At 45.3% G+C, this 16,980-nt stretch overlaps 1 protein-coding gene across 1 annotated transcript in view; it reads right to left on the bottom strand.

The window, feature by feature from the left end:
* Positions 1-1,438: 1,438 nt before the first annotated feature.
* The window catches only part of LOC131984465 (uncharacterized), a 32,465-nt gene continuing 16,923 nt past the window's right edge, over positions 1,439-16,980 (bottom strand). The window contains exon 3 of the mRNA XM_059349278.1: positions 1,439-3,032. Within this exon, the coding sequence (XP_059205261.1) occupies positions 1,439-3,032 (1,594 nt within the window). The remainder of the gene's footprint in view (positions 3,033-16,980) is intronic.

The following is a 16,980-nucleotide window of genomic DNA, read 5'->3' as shown; positions in this document are numbered from 1 at the left end:
AGCATTGCTCTGCAGGTTCATGCTGATTTTAAACAGCAGAGGGCGTGTTGAGACATTTTCAAACCACTAAATGATGATTTTTATACATTTGGTGATAAATGTGAGCAGATTCATCACTGATATACTTTCCAGTTGTACAGCGACCACTTTAATGAAAGATGAGTGTTTCTCTTCTTGCTGCTCACAATAAACCAACAGAGAGAAACAGACGTTCAGAGAAGAAACTTGAACAGAGAGAAAAAGATGCTGATGATCCAGTGAAGTGATTTCACAGAGTTTATTAGTATTGATTCACCTTCAGACAGACATCAGTGTGTTAACAGCAGGAGGTGGACTGGAAGCAGCTCCCCTCTGACTCTGATCTACTGTCAGTACATTCAGCTACAATAGAAATGAATCAAAGCCTTCCACCTGGAACAGGTCATCAACATAGTTCAACTAGTCACTACAAGCATGCAAACACATGAAGACACCAGGGTTTAATAGTGATATACTGTGGTGACATCAAATACCAGTAGGTGACATTTGATGGTAATGTACGGTGGTTAAATAAGAGTACATCCCATTTTATAGTAATGTACGGTGGTTAAATAAGAGTACATCCCATTTGATGGTAATGTACGTGGTTAAATAAGAGTACATCCCATTTGATAGTAATATATGGTGGTTAAATAAGAGTACATCCCATTTTATAGTAATGTACGGTGGTTAAATAAGAGTACATCCCATTTGATAGTAATGTACGGTGGTTAAATAAGAGTACATCCCATTTGATAGTAATGTACGGTGGTTAAATAAGAGTACATCCCATTTGATAGTAATGTACGGTGGTTAAATAAGAGTACATCCCATTTGATAGCAATGTACAGTGGTTTAATAAGAGTACATCCCATTTTATAGTAATGTACGGTGGTTAAATAAGAGTACATCCCATTTGATAGTAATGTACGCTGGTTAAATCAGAGTACATCCCATTTGATAGTAATGTACGCTGGTTAAATCAGAGTACATCCCATTTTATAGTAATGTACGCTGGTTAAATCAGAGTACATCCCATTTGATAGTAATGTACGCTGGTTAAATCAGAGTACATCCCATTTTATAGTAATGTACGGTGGTTAAATAAGAGTACATCCCATTTGATAGTAATGTACGCTGGTTAAATCAGAGTACATCACGCAGTGAACGCAGCATTAAAGTTGGATTGTTGTTGGGTTCAACACAGCAGAATATTTCTCTCTGACTTCAGCTCTTCTGGACAAACTGATTCACATGTTGAAATGCTTTATATGTATACATATATACATATATATATATATAATCTGTATATATGTTCTGCTATTACATCACCATCACAGCCTTTAGATACAGAATGAGACAGATTTATCCAGTGTAGACCTCCTGTCCTACACAGCTGTCTGCTCACCATCATTCTGTTTTACTTCTTAAATGCTGCTTTCAGTGTACTAAACCCGTACCGCGCTGCTTTTTTGACTCCTTTATCTTCATCCATTCGTCCTTTCATCTCTACCAGTTTCCTCTTCTTCTGTGTGTCTCCTTTCTCCTTCATCTTCTCAATCAGGAAGTCCAGGTGGCCATAAGTGGACGCTGAATTAGCATTCAGGGCGATCTTCTCCAGCTTGACCACATGCTGATAGACCTCTTCCAGACACTCATCCTTTTCTCTCTGAAGTTTGTTCTTGGTCTCCTCAAGAGTTTCCAGAATGTCTGTAGTCTGGTCACAGCTTTCTTTGCCCTTTTCATACTCTCTCTTCATATCTTCGTTGGTCTTTTTAACTTTCTTTGTCTTGGTCACGTACCTCCGCTCTTCTTTCACGTGATCTGATGCAGGACACTTCCTGGAGCATGAAGTGCAGTGGCCATCTTTCATGACCTCACAGCCTTCTGGAGACCAGGCCACTGTGCATCCAGGATAGTGACAGTTCTCCTTACAGACGTTACAGGTGACTGCTCCTTCATAAAACCCCAAGCCCCAGTACCCACCACTGATGGTTTCTTTTTCTTTGTAGGACTCGTCAACTTCATAAGTGAAGTCCTGACTGTTCTTCATCTCTTCCTGATGTTTCTCCAGAGCTTCCCGGGTCTGTTGGATTTCTTTCTGTTTCAGTTCAGTCAACTTTATTCTCTCTTGCAGGTTTTGAATGCAGGCTGTTATTCTAACGTGTGAATTCAACACCTCAACTGTTTTCTTCAGCTTCTGAGGTTCATTTTTCCCCAGGAAATCACTGAATTCTTTTATTTGGTCCATTGTCATGTCCCATGCTCCTTTTAGAGCGATCTTGTTCTTTTTGTTTCTCTCAGTGGTCTGGCGGTTGTTAAACATGAAGTAAACCGGTTCGTTCTCATCATCTTTGGCACACTTAATGTCTGCAGCCTCGAGTGCTTTCAGAGCATTTTCAGGTGTGACACCATCTGAGTATGTGATGAGGGGGACTATCTTCTTCTCCATGTCTTTTCCAAACAGAGACACCACAGAGTTAAAGATGTACATCAGTCGGTCACTCACTCGATTCTCACTGGCTTTCAGCACCAGACCCACCGCATCCATCTCATGAACTCCTTCTTTTGAGCGGAACAAGTCTAATAATCGTTGACTGACGATGGCATCTTGTTCGGTCCCTCTGGTGTCTCCGTATCCAGGAGTATCGATGATGGTCAGAGAGTAGGGCAGAGTTTTATCTTCAAAACCAAAGATCTGGTACACCATCACATCTGATGTCTGACTCTCTGATTGACTTCTCTTCTCGTCCTCTACGATCTGAAACCAGACATCGTCCTCCCACTCCACTCCCATGGCGTAGTTCACCAGAGCGTTGATCAGAGTAGATTTTCCTGTTCCTGTTTCACCCACAAGTAAGATGGTTTTGTTCATCTTTTCCAAATTTCTTTCACCAAGAGTCATTTTTGTCGGAGTTCCAATCTTCTCTTCCCTTGGTATCAGCTTCCAGACTTTAGGAGATCCTGGCTGGATCAGAGCTTTTTTAATGTGGTCATATTTGGATGAGATTTTCCTGTAGAAAAGTAAAACATGAGCTCAGAAACTGCTGAACCATCACTACAACCTCTGATTAAAGCTGTCAGGTGTCTTAATACCAGGGCTCCCAATAATTAGGGCCCGAGCAGGCAACGACCTGCGAGGTCCCTATTGTATTTCGAATGATTATTCATTAGGGCCCGAGCAGGCAACGACCTGCGAGGTCCCTATTGTATTTCGAATGATTATTTATTTTTAGGGCCCGAGCAGGCAACGACCTGCGAGGTCCCTATTGTATTTCGAATGATTATTTATTTTTAGGGCCCGAGCAGGCAACGACCTGCGAGGTCCCTATTGTATTTCGAATGTTTATTTATTATTAGGGACCGAGCACTAACGGTGCAAGGACCCTATTGTAATTGGTCCGTCTATTCTTATTATTATTATCCTGGAATTGGAATCGCCTTTTTGGGGGCTTTATCATATTCAAAAACTCACCATTTTTGGCATATACATAAATCTCCGCTGAAATTTACGTATTCTAGTGGTCCCGGGAATGGGCGTGGCAAAATGACTCAACAGCGCCCCCTTGAAAGTCAAGAAAATTCAGCCCCTCGCACAGGAATGTCGTAGAGACACGAAATTTTCCACGTACATGTATCATGAGAAGACGCACCAAAAAGTCTCAAGAACCCATACCCTAAAATGTACAGGAAGTCGGCCATCTTGGATCGAAAATGGCGTTTCCTGCTATTTTGGGCCATTTCCACGTCGCATACTTTAACGAACTCCTCCTACAGATTTCATCCAATTCTCTTCACACTTGGTCAGTAGCCTCACAAGGGCTTTGGGATCAAAAGTTGTATAAAGCTTTACCGCCGGTCACACTATGTGGGCGTGGCATGGCGGCAAAATATGGCATCTCGCCATAACACACGAGACTGTATAACTTGACCATACATTGTCCAATCTGTCCCAAATTTCACACACGTGATTAGGGTCCAGCCCGGAACACACCCACGTGTCAATATTGACACACAGTCATAGCGCCCCCTGCTGGCAACAGCAAGTAACATCTTTTACGCCTAGCCCCAGCAGTAGGTTTCACGTAGAAACACGAAATTTGGTACACACGTGTTTCATGTGGAGACGCACCAAAAAGCCTCTTGGACCCATACCTAAAACCCTACAGGAAGTCCGCCATCTTCATTTGAATATCGCACTTGTCATCGTTTTTGGCCATTTCCAGGTCACATACTTTAACGAACTCCTCCTACAGATTTTATCCAATTCTCTTCAAACTTGGTCAGCACCATCACAAGGCCTTTGGGATCAAAAGTTGTATAAATCTTTACCGACCGTCACACTATGTGGGCGTGGCATGGCGGCAAAATATGGCATCTCGCCATAACACACGAGACTGTATAACTTGACCATACATTGTCCAATCTGTCCCAAATTTCACACACGTGATTAGGGTCCAGCCCAGGACACACCCACGTGTCAATCGTGACACACAGTCATAGTGCCCCCTGCTGGCTACAGGAAGTAACATGTCTTACACCTACCACAAGAACAGTGGTAGGAGACACGCAATTCGGTACGCATAGGGACTGAGCCAACAGCGCCGCGTCTGATGTGCCCTCCCCTGATGGCGCCTCCCCCGACGGCTCCACTCTGCGAGGGCCCGTTCAGTACTGCGCGCAGTCCTAGTTAGGGACCGAGCACTAACGGTGCGAGGACCCTATTGTAATTGGTCCGTCTATTATTATTCTCCTTCTCCCAAATGAATTGCCTTTTTGGGGGCTTTATCATATTCCAAAACTCACCAAATTTGGAATGTACATTAATCTCACGTGAAATTTACGTATTCTGGTATTCGCGGGAATGGGCGTGACAAAATGACTCAACAGCGCCCCCTTGAAAGTCAAGAAAATTCAGCCCCTCGCACAGGAATGTCATATCAGCATGAAATTTGGTACATACATGTATCATGGGAAGACGCACCAAAAAGCCTCAAGAACGCATACCCGAAAACGTACAGGAAGTCGGCCATCTTGGATTGAATATCGCACTTGTCATCGTTTTTGGCCATTTCCAGCTCGCATACTTTAACGAACTCCTCCTACAGATTTTATCCGATCAACTTCAAACTTGGTCAGTACCATCACAAGGCCTTTGGGATCAAAAGTTGTATACATCTTTCCTGACGGTCACACTATGTGGGCGTGGCATGGCGGCAAAATATGGCGTCTCGCCAGAAAACACGACATCGTTATAACTTCTCCATTCTTTGTCCCATCTGGTCCAAACTTCTCATGCTTCATCAGAGTCCAGCCCTTAACACTTCTACATAACAATATTTCATAAAGCCCCGCCCCTTATGCTTAATCCACGCCCCCTTTCATAAAATGACCACGTTGCATACTTTAACGAACTCCTCCGACAGATTTCATCCGATTTACTCCAAACTTGGTCAGTACCATCACAAGGCCTTTGGGATCAAAAGTTGTATAAATCGTTACCGCCTGTCACACTATGTGGGCGTGGCATGGCGGCAAAATATGGCGTCTCGCCATGAAACACAGAACTGTATAACTTCACCATACATTGTCTCAACTGTCCCAAATTTCACACACGTGATGAGGGTCCACCTCTGAACACACCCACATGTCAATACTGACACACAGTCATAGCGCTTCCCGCTGGCAACAGGAAGTAACAACTTTAACGCCTAGCCCCAGCAGTAGGTTTCATGTAGAGATACGAAATTTGGTACACACGTGCTACATGTAGAGACGCACCAAAAAGCCTCTTGGACCCATACCTCAAACCCAACAGGAAGTCCACCATCTTGGTTTGAATATCGCACTTGTCATCGTTTTTGGCCATTTCCAGGTCGCATACTTTAACGAACTCCTCCTACAGATTTCATCCAATTCTCTTCAAACTTGGTCAGTAGCCTTACAAAGCCTTTGGGATCAAAAGTTGTATAAATCTTAACCGCCGCTCACACTATGTGGGCGTGGCATGGCGGCAAAATATGGCATCTCGCCATAAAACACGAGATTGTTATAACTTCCACATACTTTGTCTGATCTGGTCCAAACTTCTCATGCTTCATCAGAGTCCAGCCCTTAACACTTCTACATAACAATATTTCATAAAGCCCCGCCCCTTATGCTTTATCCACGCCCCCTTTCATAAAATGACCACCTTGCATACTTTGCATAACTCCTCCAACAGATTTCACACCAGGGACTTCAAACTTGGTCAGTACCATCACAAGGCCTTTGGGATCAAAATTTGTATAAATCTTTACCGACCGTCATACTATGTGGGCGTGGCATGGCAGCAAAATATGGCATCTCGCCATCTAACACCAGACTGAATAACTTGACCATACATTGTCCAATCTGTCCCAAATTTAACACACGTGATTAGGGTCCAGCCCGGGACACACCCACGGGTTAATAGTGACATACAGTCATAGCGCCCCCTGCTGGCTACAGGAAGTAACATGTTTTACACCTACCACAAGCACAGTGGTAGGAGACACGCAATTTGTTACGCATAGGGACTGAGTCAACAGCGCCGCGTCCGATGTGCCCTCCCCTGACGGCGCCTCCCCCGACGGCTCCACTCTGCGAGGGCCCGTTCAGTACTGCGCGCAGTCCTAGTTAGGGACCGAGCACTAACGGTGCGAGGACCCTATTGAAATTGGTCCGTTTTTTATTATTATTATTATTCCCAAAAATAAATCGCCTTTTTGGGGGCTTTATCATATTCAAAAACGCCCCATATTTGGAATATACATAAATCTCTGATGAAATTTACGTATTCTTGTAGTCGCGGGAATGGGCGTGGCAAAATGACTCAACAGCGCCCCCTTGAAAGTCAAGAAAATTCAGCCCCTCGCACAGGAATGTCGTAGAGACACGAAATTTTCTACGTCCATGTATCATGGCAAGACGCACCAAAAAGTCTCAAGAACCCATACCCTAAAACGTACAGGAAGTCGGCCATCTTGGATCGAAAATGGCGTTTCCTGCTTTTTTTGCCCATTTCCATGCCGCATACTTTAACGAACTTGTCCTACAGATTTCACCCGATCGACTTCACATTTGGTCAGTACCATCACAAGGCCTTTCTGATCAAAAGTTGTATAAATCTTTACCGCCTGTCACACTATGTGGGCGTGGCATGGCGGCAAAATATGGCGTCTCGCCATAACACACAAGACTGTATAACTTGACCATACATTGTCCAATCTTTCCCAAATTTCACATACGTGATTAGGGTCCAGCCCGGGACATACCCACGGGTCAATAGTGACACACAGTCATAGCGCCCCCTGCTGGCTACAGGAAGTAACATGTTTTACGCCTACCACAAGCACAGTGGTAGGAGACACGCAATTTGGGACGCATAAGGACTGAGCACACAGTACCGCGTCCAATGTGCCCTCCCCTGACGGCGCCTCCCCCGACGGCTCCACTCTGCGAGGGCCCGTTCAGTACTGCGCGCAGTCCTAGTTATTATTATTATTCCCAAAAGTAAATCGCCTTTTTGGGGGCTTTATCATATTCAAAAACGCCCCATATTTGGAATATACATAAATCTCTGGTGAAATTTATGTATTCTTGTAGTCGCGGGAATGGGCGTGGCAAAATGACTCAACAGCGCCCCCTTGAAAGTCAAGAAAATTCAGCCCCTCGCACAGGAATGTCGTAGAGACACAAAATTTTCTACGTCCATGTATCATGGCAGGACGCACCAAAAAGTCTCAAGAACCCATACCCTAAAACGTACAGGAAGTCGGCCATCTTGGATCGAAAATGGCGTTTCCTGCTGTTTTGGGCCATTTCCACGTCGCATACTTTAACGAACTCCTCCTACAGATGTCATCCAATTCTCTTCAAACTTGGACAGTAGCCTCACAAGGCCTTTGGGATCAAAAGTTGTATAAATCTTTACCGACGGTCACACTATGTGGGCGTGGCATGGCAGCAAAATATGGCGTCTCGCCATAAAACACAAGATCGTTATAACTTTTCAATACTTTGTCCAATCTGGTCCAAACTTCTCATGCTTCATCAGAGTCCAGCCCCTAACACTTCTAAAGAACAATATTTCATAAAGCCCCGCCCCTAATGCTTTATCCACGCCCCCTTTCATAAAATGACCACCTTGCATACTTTACATAACTCCTCCAACAGATTTCACACCATGGACTTCAAACTTGGTCAGTACCATCACAAGGGCTTTGGGTTCAAAAGTTGTATAAATTTTCACCGCCTGTCACACTATGTGGGTGTGGCATGGCGGCAAAATATGGCGTTTCGCCATAACCCACGAGACTGTATAACTTGACCATACATTGTCCAATCTGTCCCAAATTTCACACTTGTGATTAGGGTCCAGCCCGGAACACACCCACATTTCAATATTGACACACAGTCATAGCGTCCCCTGCTGGCATCAGGAAGTATTATGTTTTACACCTACCCCGAGCACAGTGGTTGGTCGGATTAACACCAAACTTGCTATACTTATTGTCAATGCCCTCCTGAGGATAACCCTTGAAGATATTATTGATCAGCCCCTAGGTGGCGCTCTGGCGGCAGTTTAATTAAATGAGTGCCACTGTGCCCAGACCATAAGACTTAAGGCAATGAAATTCATAGGGGTGGTATAGACTGGCCCCTGTAACGCACACACCCCGACGGCAGCATGCCCCGACACGCGTGTACTGCGAGGGCCCGTTCAGTACTGCGCGCAGTCCTAGTTAGGGACCGAGCACTAACGGTGCGAGGACCCTATTGAAATTGAAGGAATTATTATTATTCTTCTTCTGGAAAATGAATCGCATTTTTGGGGCCTTTATCATATTCAAAAACTCACCATATTTGGAATATACATAAATCTCTGGTGAAATTTACGTATTCTTGTGGTCGCGGGAATGGGCGTGGCAAAATGACTCAACAGCGCCCCCTTGAAAGTCAAGAAAATTCAGCCCCTCGCACAGGAATGTCATAGAGACACAAAATTTGGTACATACATGTATCATGGCAAGACGCACCAAAAAGTCTCAAGAACCCATACCCTAAAACGTACAGGAAGTCGGCCATCTTGGATCGAAAATGGCGTTTCCTGCTGTTTTGGGCCATTTCCACGTCGCATACTTTAACGAACTCCTCCTACAGATTTCATCCAATTCTCTTCAAACTTGGACAGTAGCCTCACAAGGCCTTTGGGATCAAAAGTTGTATAAAGCTTTACCGACGGTCACACTATGTGGGCGTGGCATGGCGGCAAAATATGGCGTCTCGCCATAAAACACGAGATCATTATAACTTTCCCATACTTTCTCCAATGTGGTCCAAACTTCTCATGCTTCATCAGAGTCCAGCCCTTAACACTTCCCAATAACAATATTGATAAAGCCCCGCCCCTTATGCTTTATCCACGCCCCCTTTCATAAAATGACCACATTGCATACTTTACATAACTCCTCCGACAGATTTCACCCCATGGACTTCAAACTTGGTCAGTACCATCATAAGGCCTTTGGGATCAAAAGTTGTATAAATCTTTACCCCCTGTCACACTATGTGGGCGTGGCATTGCGGCAAAATATGGCGTCTCGCCATAAAACACGACACTGGCTAACTTGACCATACATTGTCCAATCTGTCCCAAATTTCACACACGTGATTAGGGTCCAGCCTGGGACACACCCATGTGTCAATATTGACACACAGTCATAGCGCCCCCTGCTGGCAACAGCAAGTAACTTGTTTTATACTTAGCCCTTGCACTAGGTTTCACGTAGAGACACGAAATTTGGTACACACATGCTTCATGTGGAGACGCACCAAAAAGCCTCTTGGACCCATACCTCAAACCCAACAGGAAGTCCGCCATCTTGGTTTGAATATTGCACTTGTCATCGTTTTTGGCCATTTCCAGCTCGCATACTTTAACGAACTCCTCCTACAGATTTTATCCAATTGACTTCAAACTTGGCCAGTACCATCACAAGGCCTTTGGGATCAAAAGTTGTATAAATCTTTACCGACCATCACACTATGTGGGCGTGGCATGGCGGCAAATTATGGCGTCTCGCCATAACACACGAGACTGCATAACTTGACCATACATTGTCCAATCTGTCCCAAATTTCACACACGTGATTAGGGTCCATCCCGGTACACACCCACGGGTTAATAGTGACATACAGTCATAGCGCCCCCTGCTGGCTACAGGAAGTAACATGTTTTACACCTACCACAAGCACAGTGGTAGGAGACACGCAATTTGTTACGCATAGGGACTGAGTCAACAGCGCCGCGTCCGATGTGCCCTCCCCTGACGGCGCCTCCCCCGACGGCTCCACTCTGCGAGGGCCCGTTCAGTACTGCGCGCAGTCCTAGTTAGGGACCGAGCACTAACGGTGCGAGGACCCTATTGAAATTGGTCCGTTTTTTATTATTATTATTATTCCCAAAAATAAATCGCCTTTTTGGGGGCTTTATCATATTCAAAAACGCCCCATATTTGGAATATACATAAATCTCTGATGAAATTTACGTATTCTTGTAGTCGCGGGAATGGGCGTGGCAAAATGACTCAACAGCGCCCCCTTGAAAGTCAAGAAAATTCAGCCCCTCGCACAGGAATGTCGTAGAGACACGAAATTTTCTACGTCCATGTATCATGGCAAGACGCACCAAAAAGTCTCAAGAACCCATACCCTAAAACGTACAGGAAGTCGGCCATCTTGGATCGAAAATGGCGTTTCCTGCTTTTTTTGCCCATTTCCATGCCGCATACTTTAACGAACTTGTCCTACAGATTTCACCCGATCGACTTCACATTTGGTCAGTACCATCACAAGGCCTTTCTGATCAAAAGTTGTATAAATCTTTACCGCCTGTCACACTATGTGGGCGTGGCATGGCGGCAAAATATGGCGTCTCGCCATAACACACAAGACTGTATAACTTGACCATACATTGTCCAATCTTTCCCAAATTTCACATACGTGATTAGGGTCCAGCCCGGGACATACCCACGGGTCAATAGTGACACACAGTCATAGCGCCCCCTGCTGGCTACAGGAAGTAACATGTTTTACGCCTACCACAAGCACAGTGGTAGGAGACACGCAATTTGGGACGCATAAGGACTGAGCACACAGTACCGCGTCCAATGTGCCCTCCCCTGACGGCGCCTCCCCCGACGGCTCCACTCTGCGAGGGCCCGTTCAGTACTGCGCGCAGTCCTAGTTATTATTATTATTCCCAAAAGTAAATCGCCTTTTTGGGGGCTTTATCATATTCAAAAACGCCCCATATTTGGAATATACATAAATCTCTGGTGAAATTTATGTATTCTTGTAGTCGCGGGAATGGGCGTGGCAAAATGACTCAACAGCGCCCCCTTGAAAGTCAAGAAAATTCAGCCCCTCGCACAGGAATGTCGTAGAGACACAAAATTTTCTACGTCCATGTATCATGGCAGGACGCACCAAAAAGTCTCAAGAACCCATACCCTAAAACGTACAGGAAGTCGGCCATCTTGGATCGAAAATGGCGTTTCCTGCTGTTTTGGGCCATTTCCACGTCGCATACTTTAACGAACTCCTCCTACAGATTTTATCCAATTGACTTAAAACTTGGTCAATACCATCACAAGGCCTTTGGGATCAAAAGTTGTATAAATCTTACCCGACGGTCACACTATGTGGGCGTGGCATGGCGGCAAAATATGGCGTTGCCATCTAGAACCAGACTGAATAACTTGACCATACATTGTCCAATCTGTCCCAAATTTAACACACGTGATTAGGGTCCAGCCCGGGACACACCCACGGGTCAATAGTGACACACAGTCATAGCGCCCCCTGCTGGCTACAGGAAGTAACATGTTTTACACCTACCACAAGCACAGTGGTAGGAGACACGCAATTTGGTACGCATAGGGACTGAGCCAACAGCGCCGCGTCCGATGTGCCCTCCCCTGACGGCGCCTCCCCCGACAGCTCCACTCTGCGAGGGCCCGTTCAGTACTGCGCGCAGTCCTAGTTAGGGACCGAGCACTAACGGTGCAAGGACCCTATTGAAATTGAAGGAATTATTATTATTATTATTATTCCGGAAAATAAATCACATTTTTGGGGCCTTTATCATATTCAAAAACTCACCATATTTGGAATATACATAAATCTCTGGTGAAATTTACGTATTCTTGTGGTCGCGGGAATGGGCGTGGCAAAATGACTCAACAGCGCCCCCTTGAAAGTCAAGAAAATTCAGCCCCTCGCACATGAATGTCGTAGAGACACGAAATTTTCCACGTAGATGTATCATGGGAAGACGCACCAAAAAGTCTCAAGAACCCATACCCTAAAACGTACAGGAAGTCGGCCATCTTGGATTTAATATCGCACTTTTCATCGTTTTTGGCCATTTCCAGGTCGCATACTTTAACGAACTCCTCCTACAGATTTTATCCAATTGACTTCAAACTTGGTCAGTCCCATCACAAGGCCAATGGGATCAAAAGTTGTATAAATCTTTACCGTCGGTCACACTTTGTGGGCGTGGCATGGCGGCAAAATATGGCGTCTCGCAGTAAAACACGAGATTGTTATAACTTCTCCATTCTTTGTCCCATCTGGTCCAAATTTCTCATGCTTCATCAGAGTCCAGCCCTTAACACTTCTAAATGACAAAATTTCATAAAGCCCCGCCCCTTATGCTATATCCACGCCCCCTTTCATCATATGACCACCTTGCATACTTTACATAACTCCTCCAACAGATTTCATCCCATTGACTTCAAACTCGGTCAGTAGCATCACAAGGCCATTGGGATCAAAAGTTGTATACATTTTTACCGACGGTCACACTATGTGGGCGTGGCATGGCGGCAAAATATGGCGTCTCGCCATAACACACGAGACTGTAAAACTTGACCATACATTGTCCAATCTGTCCCAAATTTTTCACACATGATGAGGGGCCAGCCCTGGACACACCAACATGTCAATATTGACACACAGTCATTGCGCCCCCTGCTGGCTACAGCAAGTATTATGTTTTACACCTACCCCGAGCACAGTGGTAGGAGACACGCCATTTGGGACGCATAGCGACTGAGCCCACATTGCCGCGCCCGATGTGGCCTCCCCCGACGTGCCCTACCCCGACGTGCCCTCCTCCGACGGCTCCACTCTGCGAGGGCCCGTTCAGTACTGCTTGCAGTCCTAGTTCTTTTTATTATTTTTCTCGTACCCAAATGATCGCATATTTCACTGCCTGAACATACCCCAAAACTCATGAAACTTTAAATATAAGTCACACCTGGCGAAAAATTTTATAATCTATTGTCATCCTGAATTTTCACCACTAGGTGGCGCTATAATAAAGGAAAGTGCGTTTTGGCTAATAACTCCCACATACTTCATCGCACATTCAAAAAACTTATATCCACGCGTTCACTGAGTTGTGCTGAATCTCGTGATATAGGCCACTCCCATTTTCGCCTACCGTTTTTTTTCGCAAATTCGACAAATGTCGCAAACCTACTTTTTCGAACTCCTCCTAGGCAATTTCATCGTTTTGCACCAAACTTTGCACACAGCATCTATGGACCCTCATGACAAAAAGTTATTAAAAGAATTTTGATTACCCAAAGAATACTCAAGTTATTAAATAACAACTTCCTGCAGGTGGCACTATTTTCAGCACAAAACACGAAGTGTTGCATATCTCCACATTGGTGTGTCTGAATGACATGAAACTCAGGTTACTACTTCCCCATGAGCCCCTGAGGCTCGCTGCAAAATTTTGGCCGCTGACCACTAGGTGGCGCTCTTTAAATTGAAGTATTTTATATCTCCAAATCGGTTGATCGGATTAACACCAAACTTGGTATACTTATTGTCAATGCCCTCCTGAGGATAACCTTTGAAGGTTTTATTGATCGGCCCCTAGGTGGCGCTCTGGCGGCAGTTTAATTTAATAAGTGCCACTGTGCCCAGACCATAAGACTTAAGGCAATGAAATTCATAGGGGTGGTATAGACTGTCCCCTGTAACGCACACACCCCGACAGCAGCATGCCCCAACACGCGTGTACTGCGAGGGCCCGTTCAGTACTGCGCGCAGTCCTAGTTTATTATTAGGGACCGAGCACTAACGGTGCGAGGACCCTATTGAAATTGGTCCGTTTTTTATTATTATTATTATTATTATTATTCCCAAAAGTAAATCGCCTTTTTGGGGGCTTTATCATATTCAAAAACGTCCCATATTTGGAATATACATAAATCTCTGGTGAAATTTACGTATTCTAGTGGTCGCGGGAATGGGCGTGGCAAAATGACTCAACAGCGCCCCCTTGAAAGTCAAGAAAATTCAGCCCCTCGCACAGGAATGTCGTAGAGACACGACATTTGGTACGTACATGTATCATGGCAAGATGCACCAAAAAGTCTCAAGAACCCATACCCTCAAACGTACAGGAAGTCGGCCATCTTTGATCGAAAATGGCGTTTCCTGCTTTTTTTGCCCATTTCCATGCCGCATACTTTAACGAACTTGTCCTACAGATTTCACCCGATCGACTTCACATTTGGTCAGTACCATCACAAGGCCTTTGGGATCAAAAGTTGTATAAAGCTTTACCGTCGGTCACACTATGTGGGCGTGGCATGGCGGCAAAATATGGCGTCTCGCCATAAAACACGAGATTGTTATAACTTCTCCATTCTTTGTCCCATCTGGTCCAAACTTCTCTTGCTTCATCAGAGTCCAGCCCTTAACACTTCTACATAACAATATTTCATAAAGCCCCGCCCCTTATGCTTTATCCACGCCCCCTTTCACAAAATGACCACGTTGCGTACTTTACTTAACTCCTCCAACAGATTTCATCCCATTGACTTCAAACTTGGTAAGTACCTTCACAAGGCCTTTGGGATCAAAAGTTGTATAAATCTTTACCGCCTGTCACACTATGGGGGCGTGGCATGGCGGCAAAATATGGCGTCTCGCCATAACACACAAGACTGTATAACTTGACCATACATTGTCCAATCTGTCCCAAATTTCACATACGTGATTAGGGTCCAGCCCGGGACACACCTACATGTCAATATTGACACACAGTCATAGCGCCCCCTGCTGGCAACAGCAAGTAGCATGTTTTACACCTACCACAAGCACAGTGGTAGGAGACATGCCATTTGGGACGCATAGAGACTGAGCCCACAGCGCTGCGTCCGACGTGCCCTCCCCCGACGGCTCCACTCTGCGAGGGCCCGTTCAGTACTGCTTGCAGTCCTAGTTATACTTTTTTTTCCGAAAAATGAATCGCCTTTTTGAGGGCTTTATCATATTCAAAAACTCGCAATTTTTGGAATATACATAGATCTCCACTGAAATTTACGTATTCTAGTGGTCGCAGGAATGGGCGTGGCAAAATGACTCAACAGCGCCCCCTTGAAAGTCAAGAAAATTCAGCCCCTCACACAGGAATGTCGTAGAGACACGAAATTTGGTACATACATGTATCATGGCAAGACGCACCAAAAAGTCTCAAGAACCCATACCCTAAAATGTACAGGAAGTCGGCCATCTTGGATCGAAAATGGCGTTTCCTGTTGTTTTTGCCCATTTCCATGCCGCATACTTTAACGAACTCCTCCTACAGATTTCACCCGATTGACTTCAAACTTTGTCAGTAGCATCACAAGGCCTTTGGGATCAAAAGTTGTATAAAGCTTTACCGACGGTCACACTATGTGGGCGTGGTATGGCGGCAAAATATGGCATCTCGCCATAACACACGAGACTGTATAACCTCACCATACATTGTCCAATCTGTCCCAAATTTCACACACGTGATTAGGGTCCAGCCCGAAACACACCCACGTGTCAATTTTGACACACACTCATAGCGCCCCCCGCTGGCAACAGGAAGTAACAACTTTTTTGCCTAGCCCCAGCAGTAGGTTTCACGTAGACACACGAAATTTGGTACACGCGTGCTTCATGTGGAGACGCACCAAAAAGCCTCTTGGACACATACCTCAAACCCAACAGGAAGTCCGCCATCTTGGATTGCCTATCGCACTTGTCATCATTTTTGGCCATTTCCAGGTCGCATACTTTAACGAACTCCTCCTACAGATTTTATCCAATTGACTTCAAACTTGGTCAGTACCATCACAAGGCCTTTGGGATCAAAAGTTGTATAAATCTTACCCGACGGTCACACTATGTGGGCGTGGCATGGCGGCAAAATATGGCGTCTCGCCATAACACACGAGATTGTATAACTTGACCATACATTGTCCAATCTGTCCCAAATTTCACACACGTGATTAGGGTCCAGCCCAGAACACACCCACGTGTCAATATTGACACACAGTCATAGCGCCCCCTGCTGGCAACAGCAAGTAACATGTTTTACACCTACCACATGCACAGTGGTAGGAGACACGCCATTTAGTACGCATAGGGACTGAGCCCATAGCGCCTCCCCCGACGGCGCCTACCCCGACGGCGCCTCCCCCGACGGCTCCACTCTGCGAGGGCCCGTTCAGTACTGCGCGCAGTCCTAGTTATTATTATTATTCCGGAAAATAAATCGCATTTTTGGGGCCTTTATCATATTCAAAAACTCACCATATTTGGAATATACATAAATCTCTGGTGAAATTTACGTATTCTTGTGGTCACGGGAATGGGCGTGGCACAATGACTCAACAGCGCCCCCTTGAAAGTCAAGAAAATTCAGCCCCTCGCACAGGAATGTCGTACAGACACGAAATTTTCCACGTACATGTATCATGGGAAGACGCACAAAAAAGTCTCAAGAACCCATACCCGAAAACGAACAGGAAGTCGGCCATCTTGGATTGAATATCGCACTTTTCATCGTTTTTGGCCATTTCCAGGTTGCATACTTTAA

The sequence above is a fragment of the Centropristis striata genome, chromosome 14 (assembly GCF_030273125.1).
Source record: "Centropristis striata isolate RG_2023a ecotype Rhode Island chromosome 14, C.striata_1.0, whole genome shotgun sequence".
Taxonomy (NCBI): domain Eukaryota; kingdom Metazoa; phylum Chordata; class Actinopteri; order Perciformes; family Serranidae; genus Centropristis; species Centropristis striata.
Note: the sequence above shows the minus strand (reverse complement) of the source record. Positions and strands in the feature narration are given on the sequence as shown.